We start from the raw sequence: 17,500 nt of genomic DNA, 5'->3' as shown, positions 1-17,500 counted from the left end.
AGGAGGAATTATCGTCGGTATAGGAAATTGCAATGATACGAGAGGAAGGATGGTGGGTAGCTTTTATGGGATCGTAGCTCGCGATGGAAATAGTGAAAAAGAGAGACAGAGAGGCCGAGGTTGTTTTCTCCGGAAAATGTCAAGGTTGATCTTCGGTTCCTTTTTAAATATAGATACGTACTTTATTTTCCTTTTACGTGAGATAAATAGACGACGATAAGATCGTTCGAGTGATAATTTTCGCTTCCTGGAATAATAACGTCTTTATTATTATTGCACGAATGTCTTACATCCGAACAAGCTATTACTACGTTCGATATTTTAACTCGATTTGTAGAAATATTGTTTCCTATTTAAATGTATCCTATTAGAAAAAGTTTATCGTCATTTCCAAAGTTATCTCTTAGCTAGGATTTCTCTCTCCGTTGTTCTCTTTCATCGACTCGTTTTAAAGCGAAATACCCTGCGTGTAATCGTCAATGGACGACGTGTTGTGTCGGCGGCGTCGGCGCGATGTACCGACGTGACGTGTGGGAGAGACACGACGATCGTTCGTTTCAAGAGACTTTTAACCTCACCTGCGTTTTCTCTCTTTCCCTCTTCGTCTATCTCTTTCTCATAGAACGAAGAACAGAGACAGGGAAAGAGAGAGAGAAAGAGAGGGGGTGAGGGTGGGGGTGGGAGAGAGAACAGAGAGAAATGGAGGGGAGGGGGAGAAAGAAAGAAAGAAAGAAAGAAAGATGACGGTGATTCACCTTGAAAAAATTCTCTTTGGCGAGGTCGTCCTTGAGAAAGAAGACTCGAGAGCGTGAAAAACGGTCGTAGAGTATGTTCGTGTGTGCGCGCGCCTACTCGGAGGTCGAGAATCTCGACCGGAAGGACGAGGAACGTACAGTATGCGTCATTAAAGTTCTTAGAATAAAAGGGACCACTCGTGTAACAACGAAGAAGTCCTGACTCTCTGAGAAATACTTATTACAAACTTTATCATGCGAAAGTCGTTATGCCTCGTGTTAATTCAACGCCGATCATCTTTCTCGTGTCCTCTTTCATCAAGATCTTTTCGTTTAAAGGTAGGAGAGGTATCCTCTTGCTTATAGATAAGCAAGTAGATAGCGAGACATCCTCTCCGGTTGTTTCTTGGTTAGCTACGACAGCGACCACCGCTAACGGCGATTGGTCGTCGAATCACGGAAGGATACGATAGGCTGTAAAAAAAGAAAAAGATAAAACAGAGAGTTTTTGTGGAAGGATGTATGTCGAAGGTTTGTGTTTCGTTTAGGTTACGTATTATATATTTTTCTCTTTCTCCATATCATCATAAATTTCAGCCCAAAGGGGAGTATTATATTGGAGTATTTAACGAGGCCCTAATTGAAATGAACTCGTTGCCTTCCGCGTTCGGGAATGGACATCGTCGTCGTTTCTACCGTACTTGTGCTCTTTTCTTCTTTCTCTCTCTCTCTCTCTCTCTCTCTCTCTCTCTCTCTCTCTCTCTTTCTCTCCTTTTTTTTTTTTAACGAAGCGAGTGACATAAAAAATACAGACTGCCGCGCCTATTAGCGCGGGCCATACCGCCTGCTAGAGTCCCTTCTAGCCGGATGCAAGATAAGACGACCACCGAGATTTTCCTGCGAGCTAGTAGTTGCCAGCGTAAAAATCGTTTAACTTAGCGTGAAAGCGTCTACGAAGAAGAGTCATGGTAATGGCCGTGTATCTATATTAGCGGATATCGATTATTAATAACGGATATCCGGGATACGAAGTAGCATAGGGCGCGGTATCGCGTGCGAACCTCGAAAAAGGGTCGACTTTTTTTCCAAGTGTCGAGGATTACGTTCAATTCATTTCCACGACGTTAACAAGCTCATATAGTTGACTTCATTTTCTCCAATTGTTATGCTAATTTGTCGTCAACGATACAAAGCTTTTTTTTTTTTTTACCGATAAACGTACCCTCGTTTCTTTCTTTTATATTATCAAGATTATCCACGTAATATCTTTTCGTACGTTCTAAATAAAATTCCTCGTAATACTTTTCCTTGGATATAGGAAACAACTGAGAGATATTATTTGTCGATTTACCCTTATGGATGTCAATGATTCACGAAAACGTTAGTTTACTTAACGTTTACCGATAACGATAAAAGTCCGGTCTTACGTTTCTTTTTCCTCTGCCTCGTAGAAAAACGACTCGTCGAATCTGTTAGCAGCGAGACACGGATTTCGTTGATAGGAGTGCTAGAGAAATAATATAGGAAATATATATCGCAGAGGTTATATAGACATACAATTTATATACAACCAATCGAAATAAACGCCTAACTCTTTCTTTTTTTCTTCTCGCATATCATTTTCCTTCGTAAAAGCACACGGGGCCCTTATCTCGAAGTAATCGACGTTCTCCTATCGTATCTCTCAAGGGTCAAGGGTCAAGTTTTCATTTTTTTCTTTCTCTCTCTTTTTCTCGCTCGATACATCGATGCATCACCTATTCCACGCACACGCACTCTTTAATGCTTTACTTTCGCGGCTGTGTGATATATGCGATAGGAGGAAGAGAGAGAGAGAGAGAGAGGAGGGAGAGAAAAGGACGATGACCCGTTGCCGATGACGAGGAACGAGCAGGAGAGGGAAAGGAGGGGTAGGACAGGGGGGAGGTAGACAGTAGGAACGAAGCACTCCGACGATTCTCGATCTCGAGTCGGTCTAATGTCTCGTTCTAGATCCCTCATGATCTACAAATTTTCTATATAATGTGTGTATATGTATATGTATATATATATATGCGTGTCTTCCTCTCTCTCTCTCTCTCTCTCTCCCCCCTTCTATCTAATCATTATTTTCATTCGTATAGATCCAGCGTACATAATGACTTCTGTTGTAACAAAATCCATTCTGATCCGATAAGATTTATTTATCTTTTTCTTGGAACAAAGCTGTGAATCTCGCGATCAAGATCTCGTGCGAAAACACCTGCGAACGAAAAGAAATTCTGCGTGTCGCAGGTGGGGGAGGGATCAGAGGGAGTAAAAGTCGGTCGTCCGATGTCCTCGATCGTTTTTTACCGAGGGTATTTATATCACTTTAGTACACACGTACGAACGTATGTACTCTCCCAAGTCGAGTCAATGAATCCCCCATTGAAGCGTGTTAAGTTTCATTGAAATTCGAAACTTCGAATGTCGGCGTCATGACAGTGACAAATTGTCGTACGCCATCTGTCTTGCTAATCGCGCGACTACTGTCATTTTTTAATATATAATATGATCGATATGCATCGAATCGATCTATTCTTCGTTTCAACCACCCTGGTGATTTTGAAAAGGAACGTCGGTCAGTTTTGTTTCTTTTTCCTTTTCTTTTTTTTTCAAGCAATGTTCCTTCATCTTTAGTAGTACGTATTATTTTTTAAAACATCAATTGATCGAGTCGATACGTCAGACTTTCGGAAAGAGCAATGAGTCATTGACTTTGCGTTTGATTTCGTAACGCACTTACGAACTCGTTAGTTATATCGTCCCGCTTCTGGCTAATGAAGTCAAACTATGCAACGACGTATTATTCTTTCTCAACCCAAAGAAAAAATATAAATGGATAATATCTTTCGATTGAATTTTCAAAGAAATTTCTTTTTCAAACGTCACTTGGAATTAGTCGTGTCTCCTTTAAAACGATTAATATTCGATTGGATCTTTATTAAATAAAGATTTATTCGGATAACACTTAACTTCGACATATGGAAAACATGCGCTATTATTGCTTCCCATCGTACAGATACACACACAAGCACGCACACACATAGGTGAATACCTACGTAAATTTATTTTTAAGCAAACCGGTACTTGAAACCTGTCTCTACATCGATCGAACGTTGGCGTTCACCGACGAAAGAGTCCGAGAGCTTGTCGTAATTCGTGGCAAGACGAGGATATCACGGACGACCTACGATTTCAACGAATCCTTACTTTTTCTTCGCTTTCTTCTATTTTATTTTCTTCTATCGACTTTCCTCTCGACAACTATTTTTCTCCTTCTTTGCTCGACTTAGCTATACTCTAGTCCCAAGACGATGTGCATTTTCATCGAAGGAGAGAAACGTATTTCCTCCAATGTCGCGTTCATTTTCAATGTCGTACGCGTGTTCCGTACGCGGTGGCCCATTTGAATGGGAGTCGATATCGTATTCAAACGTCGACGGTCTTTCGGTACATTCTCTCTCTCTCTCTCTCTCTCTCTCTCTCTCTCTCTCTCTCTCTCTCTCTTTCATTTCTCTCGTATCTCTCTTTCTCTCCTTTCCTCGGCACTCCTCCAGATAAGGAACATCCGACGCGTAGCTTTCTTTTTTCCAAATCATCCGAACGCAGAGAATAACGAAAGTCTGTCAGGAATAATCAGCTGTTCGTGATTCCTTTGTATATATAATGTAATAAACGCTCGCGAAGAGAGCTCTCACGATCGTAAAGTTTCCATTTGCTCGTTTATTCGTTTTTATCTAACAATGCGCTTCTTTTATCGATCGATGCATTTGTAATTTTTTATTCAAATTTCTCTGTGCGGCGATTAAAGTATAAACGTTCGTATAAACGAGTCGAATAAATGAATGTTGCGTTAGTGGTTGACAAGTACGATTAATCGTCGAGAAGAAGTTTGTTTAGAAAATTTCGTACGTAGATAAGTATGATTGATCAACGTGTTAAACGAATGCGTCGATTAATTTTTTTTTTCGAGCCGGTCGTGGGAAAGAAAATACTACGTCTGTTTCGGGTGATCGGTTCCTTGCTACGATTACGTAAGCCCCAAATGCGGTAGTCGTTCGAAAACTGTGCCGTTTTACAAGGCAGAAACGATTTCAGGCCGATCGAAAGGGCGTTTCGCGTCGTTGCCTGCACGCACGACGCACGCATGCACGTATGCACGCACCTATGCACTCACGCGATACGACAGATAGCTCGTAAGAGGATTATAATAGTATTTTCACGAACGAAGATCTTTCCGTTCCAAGAAACTCACGGGCTAGAAATGAGATTTTTAACAAATTTCAGCTTGCTACCTTTAAAATCTAGATATTCGCCCTAAAGGTTCTATTTCAATCTAAAAATAAAGCACAAAATGCGTATCGATCTTTTTTCTCGATACGGTCGAACGAGAGCAGTCGACGATGGAAGCTTGAATGTAGAGCGTGATCCCTCTCACGGTCTTTTTGTCAGAAGCGAGATCGATGCGGATATTGTATTCGGCTATTTTTGAGATAACCGCAAGCTCTCCCACGAAGCTGTATACCTACGCCAAAGTAAAACATACTTTTATGTAAATTTTATTTACGATAGGTTGCTTAGACTTCGGAAGAACGAGAGGAAATAAATTTCTCTCTTCATTTTTGCATTTTCGTTTTAGCAAAAACTTGTAATTTTTATCCCGAACGAGCAAAGTTTGTTACGATAAAAAAATGTGTTCATTATCGATTCGTCTTTATACGAGAAATCATCCCTTTTCCATGTACAGCACACGTGCCACGAATGCACGTTAGTTTTGTGTACAGTAACATAAGCAAGAGGAGAGGAACGCTAGAGAGCTTTGAGTCTTCGTCGATTTTCCGTGAGAGAAGCGTGTGTGTGTAAGAGAGAGAGAGAGAGACACGTTGGATGCTTGCAACCGATTCTCTTTGAAAAGAGACAGAGACGGTGGACGTAGTCTGGGCGTCTGCCGGCCGTATGTACGTGGCTTTGTCGTGGAAAAAGGCTGAATATAAAAAGCATGCGGTGACGCTTTTCTCTTTCTTCATCCCCTCCTCGGTACTCTCTTTTTCTCCTCCTCTTCCTCCGGCTCCATTGGCGCGCAAAAATACGGAGGGGAAGGTACGAGCACAGCGTTTTGTTTCGTACCGAGCAACCGTGTTGCGTCGACGAGCTTATGCTACGCTGCACTACGCGGCTTATGTATGTACGTACGTACGCGTCTAGCGTTGGTGGTGATGGTGGTGGTGGTGGTGCGTCGTCGATGCAGCCTACGCGAGCCTGTGTCGTCAGAGGGGATGATTTAGTTGAGCGACGTTAAAACGACGCGTGGTCGCCGTGCATGGCCGCGACGTAATGGCGAATTTGCCCACGGAATGGCGAATTAAAATGCTTCGGAGGGCTACACCGATTTCCGAGTGTCAGAGACACGCGTTCTTTTTAGGATTTTTTTCTTTTCGATCGACACGTTGATCGCCACGCAGTCGTCGGTCGGTGATCAACGGTCAACTCCGTTGACATTACTTAAAGATCGCACGTCATGTCCACATTCTCGTAATGAATCACGATAAGAGCAAAGTCTAACGCAAAAAATACCTACAACGACGTTGCGCGAACAACGTTGCGCGAAATTTAGGCAAAATCCGCGTTTGGAATAAGGCGGCATACTTCTCGAAAAGTTCTTTGCTTGCTTTGGCAAGCGTAATCCCTGTCGTGTTGTTGTCGGTTGAAAGTTCGAGCTACATCGGCGTTCTCCTTTTCTCGGAGTATTCGGTGTTGTTTCAAAGTCAACGAAGCAACTTTAAGAGAACTCGAAGTACTCGTGGCGCGGTAAAGCGCATTGTGATGCAACGCAGCACGTCTGGCTCCTTAAAACGTCACGCCTTTAATTACGCCTTTAATCGACTTTTAATAACACGTAATACCTCAGTCGCTAACACGAGCGACGTTCGGCTTTAATTAGAGACTCCTTCGGAAACTTGGATTCGTATTTTTTCCTTTTCTTTCTTTCTCCCCGATTTACTTTGCAATCTTTATTCCTCCGATCGTGAACGTAACGTTCTTTGTATCTTTTCAGGGTCGACACACCAAAACGGGTCAGCTGGCGGCCATCAAGGTCATGGACGTCACAGAGGTAATTTTACCCGGTCGAGAAACGATCGGAAACGCGTATTTGTTTCGTTCGATCGCTTCTTAGAACATTTATTCGGAGAAATAGACTCGCGTACTATGGAAATGTTTACCGAATATACGACGCTGCCATGTAACCTTGAAAACGATAAATAGAGAATTCGTCGGTACCAATAAGAGAGAGATATATACGCATGGCTGAGTACACCGTCGTAACGCTCGGTGTTGTGCTCGCGTTCTCGGTTCTTCTCTCTTGTCGAGATTTGAATTACGCCGATAGGACGACGACGGCTTTTCCTTCTCTTTCTCCATTACGCAGTGCATCTGCTCTCCTCTCGGTCGATCTTGCAACGCACGAGTAAATCTCGACTCTACTTACCTACTTAACGGCTAGGAACGGCACGCGGTTTCTTACGGCCATCTACGCGCACTGGAATTCTCACATTCTACGCCTCTAATGGTAATGGTTTTTGTTCGCAGGATGAAGAGGAAGAAATCAAGTTGGAAATAAACGTACTGAAGAGGGTGAGCGCGTTATAAAACAACGACGTTGTGTTTCCCATAGAATCAAGCCGATATTAGACGATGACACGCGTTTGCCTGTTTATCGTCGTTTATTTCATTTTTGTTTTCCTCTACTTTTCTTTTTTTCTTCTTCTTTCGCAGTATTCGAATCATAGAAACATAGCTACGTACTACGGTGCCTTCGTGAAGAAGTCATCACCAGGGAAGGACGATCAGCTATGGCTGGTTATGGAATACTGCGGAGCTGGCTCCGTCACGGACCTCGTCAAATCGACGAAAGGTCAGAGCCTTAAGGAAGAGTGGATTGCTTATATTTCGAGAGAAATATTAAGAGGTCTCAGTTATCTTCACAGTAATAAAGTTATTCACAGGGATATAAAAGGACAGAACGTGCTTCTGACCGACAATGCCGAGGTCAAGCTTGGTACGCATTCTCCACTTCTTAAACAGACATTGTCGTTCGATCCGTCGGAATAAATCCAAATCGGGCGAGTAGCTAGTTCGTTCGTTTAAAAGAATCGTTTATTTCGACGGTTTATTCGTACGCGCATGTACGACGTTAGGACGTGCTCTAAGTAGCTCTACTTCGTTGCAGTTGACTTTGGCGTTAGCGCGCAGTTGGACAGAACGATAGGCAGAAGGAATACGTTCATAGGTACACCTTATTGGATGGCTCCAGAAGTCATAGCTTGCGACGAGAATCCCGACGCTACTTACGACAATAGAAGTGATCTTTGGTCTCTCGGAATTACCGCTTTGGAAATGGCTGAATCACAACCTCCGCTTTGCGACCTCCATCCGATGAGAGTTAGTCTATAAAATGATATTCCTTAACGAAGCGATTCAGACAAAAGTACACCTCCTGTACTCGTCTTCCCACGAGATAATCCCCCTCGTTTGATCGTACTCTTTCAAACTCCAGGCCTTGTTCTTGATACCGCGTAATCCACCGCCGAGACTGAAGTCGAAAAAATGGGCGAAGAAGTTTCATGGTTTTATCGAAACTGTGTTGGTGAAGGACTATCATCAGAGGCCTTACACCGAACAGTTGCTCAAGCATCCATTTATTCGGGACCAACCAACGGAGAGACAAGTCAGAATACAACTCAAAGATCATATCGATCGCTGTAAGAAACGCAAACAAGAGAAAGGTACGAAAAGAGCTTTGGATCGTTCGTCTATCTCCCTGTTAAAGGGTTCGATCTAAAACAGTCTTATTGCTTTCGTAGAAAGAGACGATTATCGATACAGCGGTAGTGAAAACGAAGAAGACGAGCCAGCATTGGCTGGCGAACCATCCTCGATAGTTCAAGCTCCTGGTGGCGATACATTGAGACGTAATTTCCAGCAAATTCAAGAAGGTCGGACGTTGACTCAAGACGTATCTCCTCAAGCTCCAGCCGGTAAGGAAAAACCAAATCAAGGTAGATCTCAGCGGGAAGTACCAGAACCAGGCCCGCCTGCGAGACCAGCCATTCCACACAGACTCATCGGTTAGTACTCGCGTTCGTAGTTTTTTTAGCAAAGGCTAGATCTCTGACGTCGTTGACATTTTAGTCGTGCCAGATCCGCAGCCGCCTTCTCGACCTCTACCACCGACACCTAGGGACGATCCACGACAATCTCACAAGGTCTCGACACCACCCTCCAATCATCAAGCGCCTTCCGCTGGCGGTGGAGGTAGCGGGGGTTCCGGTGGTCAAGCTGCGCCTCAAAGAAACAGTCACGTGTTTAAACCTATGGTAGGGATTTGTCAAAATTATCGATTAAAAACGTTCCGTTCCGTGCCTACGCCTCCTATCGAAGTTTCCTCTTCTCGACGCTCCTTTCGAACCAAAGACCATGAAAAAGTAATTAAACAGCATTTCTATATACATATATATATATAACGAGTAGAGAAGGCACACGCTGTCTTTATCCTTTTTTGCAATTACGCTATTTTTACCGATCCAGCCGTATTCTCTGTGAAGTGCATAGTTATTCTCTATATCTTCCTCCCTCTCTCTCTCTCTCTCTCTCTCTCTCTTTCTCTCTTTCTCTGTACTTACAATACACTATGCATTTGTTTATCATATACATATATATATCTCCATTGCACGCAAAGTTTCGTTCTACTTGCTGTTACGGCATATAGGCGTGCACGCTGACAGATACTAATAATATATACATGTATACCAACGCTCATACATTCACCGACACATTTAAGTCGCCTTGCACCCGAATTTGGAATGTATTTGGTTTTTGTTTTTTTTTCCATGTTCACACGAACCGTAGCTGCCGCCGAGGAGGCCAGAGGTAAGAGAAACACGCACACCTATTCTTCTCCTTTGTCGTATCACGTTTCAGTATCATCTTTATGTTTCCACTCACATATATAGCTAACTTACATATCCAGTCAGTGGTCAGTTTTGTTTTAAGAGGATCAAAGAATAAATCCTGTTGTTTATACATTTTTACCTAGTAATACCTTACACACTGATTGGTTATTAACTTTTCTGTATATGCACTAACTGTCTGTACTCGTTTCTTCGACATTCTATCGCTTGAGCACAGCATTGTACTACTTTACGCCTCACTCCAATCATTTGACTGGACTCTTTACACGAGTAAAATCGTACAATGTTTAGAAGGCAACAACACGTTTGTTGGTGTTTCGAGAATCGTTTTAGGCGGTGCCTCGTTGTGTCGGGAAAATGACCAAACGCTTGAAGCGTCTCTACGATAAGAAATTGTACATTCAACGTCATCGCTTCCTTCTCTTCGTCGAATTGTATATGATTCGTGTCATAGGACGCTAGATCATTCTAACGATTAATATTGATACGAGAATCATCTTGCGTATGATCATTTCCTTCACAGCGAGCGAATACGAAATTGGAGTGTCCGCGAGCTCGCTTCTAAGTGCAGTACTTTTCCCTACTTTTCTGCCACTTTTCTGCCTTTCCGCCTTGTTTGGCTGTCCAGTGGTGGGCTTTTAGTATATTCTCGGAGGTGTCTCGGAACAGTGACTAACGGGGTTGTGCGTGTGTGCGTGTGGGTGGTAGGACTTGGACATGCTGGCCGCTCAACTCAACGAGCTTGGTGTGTCACAGGGCCCCGAGGCCCCGCCTAGGCCCAACAGGCAACATAAAGGCCCTCCAGCAACGTCAACCTCGAATTCGGTCCAGCCAGCGAGCGCTAACGATCAGAACAACAAACAGATGCAGCAATCCTCCAGTATTCTCGATCAAGTAAGCGTTAAAATCGCGTGCGCGGCTATGACGATGTGTATATTGTTACATATTTTCCTACATTCGTCCTCCTTTTACATTTTTCTCGTTCCTCGTATCTTCCTCTTGCTTTATCCTCTGCCCTTTTTCTTCGCGCGAAAGTATTTTGCAGCGTCTTGTGCCTTGTGTAAAAAAAAAAAAAAAAAAAAGAGAGAAAAGAAAAAGAGAAGTAAAAAGAAAAAAAGAAAGAAAAACACGACGACGGGAACGTCGACGACGTGCTTGAAAAAATTCATGCTAAGGGCGATGATGTCGAATCAAAGTGCTCTTTCTTTTCTCATTCCAGGCACTGTCGATCGAGAGTGACAGCGACGACGATCTCGAAGATGCTGGTAGTAACAATTTGAGGAACGACGGTACACTTCTCGCTAGCGATCCGCCTAAGCCTCTGTAAGTAGGATATGATAATTTATGGAACATGTAGCTCTTATGGCGCATAAAATAATTACGAGAAGTGGGTCATGTTCGTCCGCCGCTAGAGTGAGAGATAGAGAGAGAGAGAGAGAGAGAGACGACTTGTAATGGGAAAGGGTGGATTCATATCATAACGCGAAGCGGAAGAATATGACTTCAATGCCGTCGCGTTTTTCCTATTAATATTAATGCAATTTATTTCGTTTCATCTTCCATCACGCCCATTCCGTGCTTCTTCGACATACGCTTTATGTGGCCGCCGTTTATCGTCGCCGCATGGTCTCGCAACAATCCCAACGCATACCACGAATCTCATCATGCCATCGTTTCACATCGTTCTTCGCATCTGATTTTCCTGCGGCAGTCCCGAATTTTCTCCTTTCAGGCCATCGTCGGATTCGTCGTCGTCGTCCTCGCACAACGCTCAGAATTCGCATCACGAAGGTAAGCCAAAAGGTAGGACATCGACAAAGAATTATTTATTACGTTTTTATTTTATAAATTATGCGCAACCTGCCATCGAAAAGTTTCCCCGCGATTCGTGCAATTTATAACGCTGCTCTTGCAGGTAATAACGAATGACCTCCGATGTTTATTTTTTATATTTGTACGTTTACGTATCTGTTAAGAAACTTTTCAGTTGCAATACTTTTGCTCGTTCCTTTTTTCTTTTTCCCTCCGTTAAATGTCACGCGTAAGACTGGCGTATTCGATGTACAATCTCGATCGAGCATCCACTCTCGCAGCGACGTATTTTATATGGATTCTAATTTGTAGGTGGAGCACCCAATCGACCATTGCCACCGACGCCAGATGAGGAAGAATCCGGAGATCGTACACTAGTCATGAAACGAGTGAGTATAACTTTCAAGTCCGTTGTGCAAGCTAACAAATACCCACGTAGCTATATTATCTTCTATTATACGATATACTCGATCTATGGAGAGCCACTAATATACCGGTTCAAATTGATATGTACAGAGTGTATGTGACCTATACATTTGTTCTGTGTAATCACGTTTTGGTAGATCGCGCAGAGCGTCCGCCGTCTTTTCTTTTGCACGAACGAGCTGCTTAGATACGTCTTCTCTCGTTCTTCGTACTTTTTTTTTTTTTGTACGCTCCGTCGTTAAGGTAAAAAACGTCTCTTTTGCGGGTTAGATATATTTACACGGGAAACGAACGTTTTTAATCCAGTACAGTGACAACGCACGAGCACGGATTTAAACGAGTCTTCGAAGAGCATTGATCTTATCGTTATCGCAAAACAGTTTGTGCAATTCGATATATATCTAGTCTTGGCATATTTAACGAGATATTACGATTCTTCGAACGAGAGAAAGGAAACGCGGACGACTGCGTAGCTCATACGTTTTATTTTATTTTTTTCTGCACCTATCTCGTACATTGACTGATATCCGGAACTAATTCAATGGTATTCGTTCGCTCAACCCCCGCCATATGTTCATGATCAATGACTCGCCGTGACTGAACCTTGTACGTTGAAAGAAAAACACTGTGGTGCACTGCCTTGTGTCTGTACTTTTGTCGCTGTCGTACGGTATCTCCCTGCACAAATCATACACGATCGATAAATACATTCGCCATCGTAGACTATGCTGCACCGATGGTGGAGACTCCCCTTGATCGACCTAAACACGAACGCTTCCTTTAATACACTTAGACACACACACACACACACACACATATATACGTTAATGATACGATCAAAGACACTTTGCCGGAAATTTTTGCGTCTTTGTAAAGTAGAAGACAAAGAAAGGGAGAAAAAGAGGGGGAGAGAGAGAGAGAGGGAGAGAGAGAGAGAAAGAGAGAGAGAGAGAGAGAGAGAGATAAAAAAAGGAGAAGAAACTTCAATCACAACTTCACCACCGGTTAGCAAGCTTAGTCGTCCTCTACAATGTCGTTACATTTCCACCGCATAAACTAAACAGCACCATCACCTGTCACATTGTTATTATCGCACGTATCTTTTTTTCTTGTTTTTTTTTTCTCTGTCATCGTACCATTACCCTCGTCGTCGTGCGCGCCTTTAGAAACTTAGTCAGACATCAGACGATCGTGCAACGGCTAGCGACAACCGCCGCTCAGAGATAGACGAGCAGCTCCTTCTGAAGGAGTGGGACTTCACCCGCTTCTTTCAGGGTTTTAACGAAAGGTTGGATAAAATGAAACAGGAGCACCAGCAAGAAGCGGCGGTCGGTACGAGCAAGTCTGGCAGCGAGGATCGTTCCTCTTCTTCCGGCGAAAGAACCCTTAAGAGGCAGGAGCAGTTAGCGCGTAGAAAATACGAGCAACAACAACAACAGCAGCAGCAACATCAGCAGCAGCAGCATCACCAGCACCATCTTCATCAACAACATCAGCAGCAGCAACATCAAAAGCAACAGCAACAACAACAACAACAACAACAACAGCAGCAGCAGCAGCAGCTTAAGGCGGTTCACAGACGACAAGAGAGCGACTCGAAGCTCGGTAATACCTCGAGCGCGTTCGCCCGTGCATTTCGCCGCGAAAATTCGGATTTCTTTCCGTCAACGAGGCACTCCGCTTATCTCCAAAAGTCGGATTCCTCGAGGTCGAGCATATTCGCGAGTGGTAATCGACGCGGCAGCGAGATAAGCGTCGCAGGTATAGTCGGTAAGAAGGGTAACGCCCTTAGTACCGGCGAGCCCGTCCTTACGGACTTCTCGTTTGGACGCGACGGGCCCCAGAGGCCAAGGAGAGAAAAGACAGAGAGCGAGATCGTCTTCGGTAACAGGCACGAGGCGAGGAGACTCGACTTCGGACGCAATAAAGACGATACCACAAGGAGACGCAGTTGTAGACCTTCCGATGCGGCCCTGGCCGCGCCAGATGACGCGGGAACGATTAAATCCACGGCCAGTACAACGGCTAGCGAGTACAGCCCTGTTGTCACCCAGGTCAGTCCCACCTGCGAGTCCTGCCTGTGTGCTTGCCTGAACTACCCCCTTATCTTCCTACGTCGGTTCGACCCTTCCGATAACTCTCTCATCGCCACATTTTCCCTTCGCGAACTCGACCTTTCCCCTACGACCTTCGTACATTACTCTCCGGTGTCTATCGATATTCGATTTATACCTCTCCTTTCTTTCCTAGTCACTTTATTTCCACTCGATCGATTCGATGATCCATTTTATTCCATCTCTCGTCTAATGTCTCATTTATCGAAATTTAGTCCGATCCTTTCGAGTGTTCTATAACGATTCCAAATCGATTTTAAGATCATTCCTTTAGCTGCATCGTGATCCTCTTTTATTTGCGACGTCTCGATTCTCTTTAGCGAGAGAAAAAAAGGATAAGCTTGAATCGTGTTTATGATTAACGCGTAGTTGCAGCTTAGAGCGTTAGAGTTTAATTTAGGATCTAACGGACGATTATTGATAGACACCGTTCCACAGTACTTTTTTTTTTTTTTTTTTTTAACTTTTTTAATCCATTCTCCGACATCCAACGGCATATAACGTTCACATAGAAGGCTAGTCAGCTACGCTCGAGTTTTAGGCGCATTATATCCTATACCTCCCTATATCATCGTTGATTTTCACAGTTTTGGATACAAGTAGCAGCGAGATATATTATATAATTACTACTAGTGCTACCAGTGCTATACTACTATTACTACCAGTATCTCACTATCGCTACTACCTTCTCTACAATTTCAGTAGATTCTTTGATCCGTGCTAAGATTCGTCGAGTCTTTCGGCAGTAATTATAGAGATATAACGGATATGTTTTTTAACGATAACTACTACTACTACTACTACCACCACCACTACAACTACTACTACTACAACTACTACTACTACAACTACTACTACTACTACTACTACTACTACTACTACTACTACTACTACTACTACTACTACTACTACTACTACTAATATTTCCATTTTTTTCTACGATCTCTACTTACATAACCATTGCTTAGGAGAAAGGAAGTCACTTATGCTGCTAATACAATTCCTACTTTCCACGCTCTTCGTTGATCTTCCTGGAGAAACCGAAGAGTCGATCCGAATCCCCTCGATTTGCCAGGAAAAGCACCGAGATATTTACCTAAATCATCGGATATACGAAACGAACCTTGGTACGTCAGCTGGAATTAATGATTCTTCCAAAGAATCACGATTAGTTCGTCTTAACGAATCTTTGGATTTTTTTTATTTTCTTTTTTTTTTTTTATTTAATTTGTCAACATTTCCAGCATCGATCGAACTCTATTTTCTTCACGTTACTCTTATTAACTTTGGAATTGCGATTTTCTTCTTCACTTTTATTCCATTTGCTTTTTGAAATCAAGCGTAAGAGATATAGTTTAGATACTTACACTTTATTCGATTTTTATTTTTTATTTTTACTGTTAAGAACGAGGTGCACCAGTTAAATCGTTATTCCACGAATAGACCGATCCCGTTGTCAATGATCCCTTGATCCTTTCGATCTATCGAGCCATTCCTAATCTTCGACCCTCGTATCGTCTAATAAGCACGCTGTAATAAGGCGCAAAAAGATGTACGTTAACCGTGCGCCGAGTCCTTTCTTCAGCGACCCTCGTTACGAGACCCGTGCCTGGACGCAGGATTAACAGCATGGAATTTTTGTTGGGGGGATTTGATTCGTCTCATCTCTTCAGATCAAAACCACGTTACGGACGCAGATTATGCTTTCGTCGCTACCGCCACTACCCTCATCGCAACGACACGTCGCGGGATTTTGGGAGAGATGGCTATATACGTGATTGTGACGTATATTGTTTTAGCCGAAATAATACGTCCGTATCGTTAATACTTCTTAACGTTGCAAGTTTTTATAGAACTTTTTTGTGCGCATATTTTTATACAATCTTTTTTCCCCTTTTCTTTTTTCTTTCTTGTTTTATTTTTTCTCGAGACAAATGGTCCAATTACTCCAAAATCTAATATAAAAATCTCTTCAAATTTTTGTACGTATCTAAAGGAGCTAATTTGCAACGTTAAGCTAAGCTTCTGCAGTAATAAAATGGTGCCGAAGAAAATGAACTTACGAACTCGCAAAGGAACTTACAAACTAACGAACATTTTAAGGCTTTAATTGTGCTTCTCATTCGACAACGAGTTTCTTGGCTATGTGGGTAAAAATTAATGTCTCTGTGACTAACTGTGATAACGACGTTCTTTAAAACCCGTTCTTTTCCCGAAAAAAATCGTGGATGTCGATTGTCTATGTTTCAACGCGATCAAGTCCAAAATGTTTAGAGAAAAAAAAGAAAAGAAAATTCGAAGATATACATCGAGTGTATATATATATATATATTTTTAAAAATATTTAATTAATATCAAATTAATTGAAATAATATACGAGTATGTTTATAAAGAAACGAAATTATGTACGTAGCAAAGGTTAAAAATAGAGGATTACAAACCTTCGTTCATTAATGAACATCAATTGGTTTCGTTTGGTCTTGATCGCGTGTAGAGATACTTTGAGCTGCCAATAACCATATTAACCACGTGCAAAATATATAACATATAATATCGTCTTTATTTTTAATCCACGATCTTCAGAAAAACATCCGCAAAATCTTCCCAGTATATTCAACGAGTGATCCCGTTCCCATGATATTCATAATAATAATAATAATAATTACAAAACTAACACACAGACACAGACTCGATCATTATCGCAAGTTTATCGAGAATTATCGAGGAGACCGAACGATCGAGGAGTGACCGTGAATTCCTCTCATTAACATTCATCTCGAGAACTTCCGTGAACGAGCTTTTAAAGATCCACCGGAAGAACGACGATCCTATGTATCTTCCTTCTCCTTCTCCCTCCCCCTAAACAGAGAGAGAGAGCGAGAGAGAAAGAGGGAGAGAGAGAAAGAAAGAGCGAGAGAGAGAGAGAGAGAGAGAGAGAGAGAGAGAGAGAGAGAGAGAGAGAGAGAGAGAGAGAGAGAGAGAGAGAGAAAGAGAAAGCCATTTCCGTCAACGAGCCCGAAGTGTTTGCGTGTGTTTTGTGCTAACAAATTTTAAAAACCATCTGCCTTGGAAAGTGCATGGTCGTGGACGAGAGAGAGAGAGAGAGAGAGAGAGAGAGAGAGATACATGGAAAGTGAGAAATCTGTGAGATGAGAGTAACGGAGGGGGAGAGAAAGAGGGAGGGAATGAGAAAAAGAGACAAAGTAAGAACCTTTAAGAAGAAGAGGAAATCGACCGAGATCAGGATCAATTTCGAGAAGAACGATAATTGGGGAAATAAAAAAAGGGAGAAACAGAAAAAGAAAGAGAGAGAGAGAGAGAGAGAGAGAGACGGGGAACCTGACATGATCGATGATGGATCGATTTCTGAACGGCGTACGAGGCTATAATTTGTGATGATCGTGCTCCACCATATGTTGCA

General features: G+C 42.7%; 1 protein-coding gene across 17 annotated transcripts in view; it reads left to right on the top strand.

The window, feature by feature from the left end:
• Positions 1 to 17,500, top strand: part of LOC122634877 (serine/threonine-protein kinase mig-15) — a 29,796-nt gene that overhangs the window by 3,471 nt on the left and 8,825 nt on the right. For 3 of the 17 annotated variants that reach the window (XM_043824288.1, XM_043824294.1, XM_043824301.1), the window contains exons 3-15: positions 6,814 to 6,870; positions 7,347 to 7,391; positions 7,533 to 7,815; positions 7,987 to 8,198; positions 8,314 to 8,542; positions 8,621 to 8,884; positions 8,949 to 9,133; positions 9,666 to 9,686; positions 10,436 to 10,621; positions 10,947 to 11,050; positions 11,439 to 11,530; positions 11,852 to 11,928; positions 13,132 to 14,019. In XM_043824288.1, coding sequence (XP_043680223.1) covers positions 6,814 to 6,870; positions 7,347 to 7,391; positions 7,533 to 7,815; positions 7,987 to 8,198; positions 8,314 to 8,542; positions 8,621 to 8,884; positions 8,949 to 9,133; positions 9,666 to 9,686; positions 10,436 to 10,621; positions 10,947 to 11,050; positions 11,439 to 11,530; positions 11,852 to 11,928; positions 13,132 to 14,019 — 2,643 coding nt within the window. The remainder of the gene's footprint in view (positions 1 to 6,813; positions 6,871 to 7,346; positions 7,392 to 7,532; positions 7,816 to 7,986; positions 8,199 to 8,313; positions 8,543 to 8,620; positions 8,885 to 8,948; positions 9,134 to 9,665; positions 9,687 to 10,435; positions 10,622 to 10,946; positions 11,051 to 11,438; positions 11,531 to 11,851; positions 11,929 to 13,131; positions 14,020 to 17,500) is intronic. The other 14 variants (XM_043824295.1, XM_043824293.1, XM_043824292.1 and 11 more) reach the window with 14 other exon arrangements.

The sequence above is a fragment of the Vespula pensylvanica genome, chromosome 16 (assembly GCF_014466175.1).
Source record: "Vespula pensylvanica isolate Volc-1 chromosome 16, ASM1446617v1, whole genome shotgun sequence".
Lineage (NCBI taxonomy): Eukaryota > Metazoa > Arthropoda > Insecta > Hymenoptera > Vespidae > Vespula > Vespula pensylvanica.
This window is presented reverse-complemented; position numbering and strand designations above follow the sequence as displayed.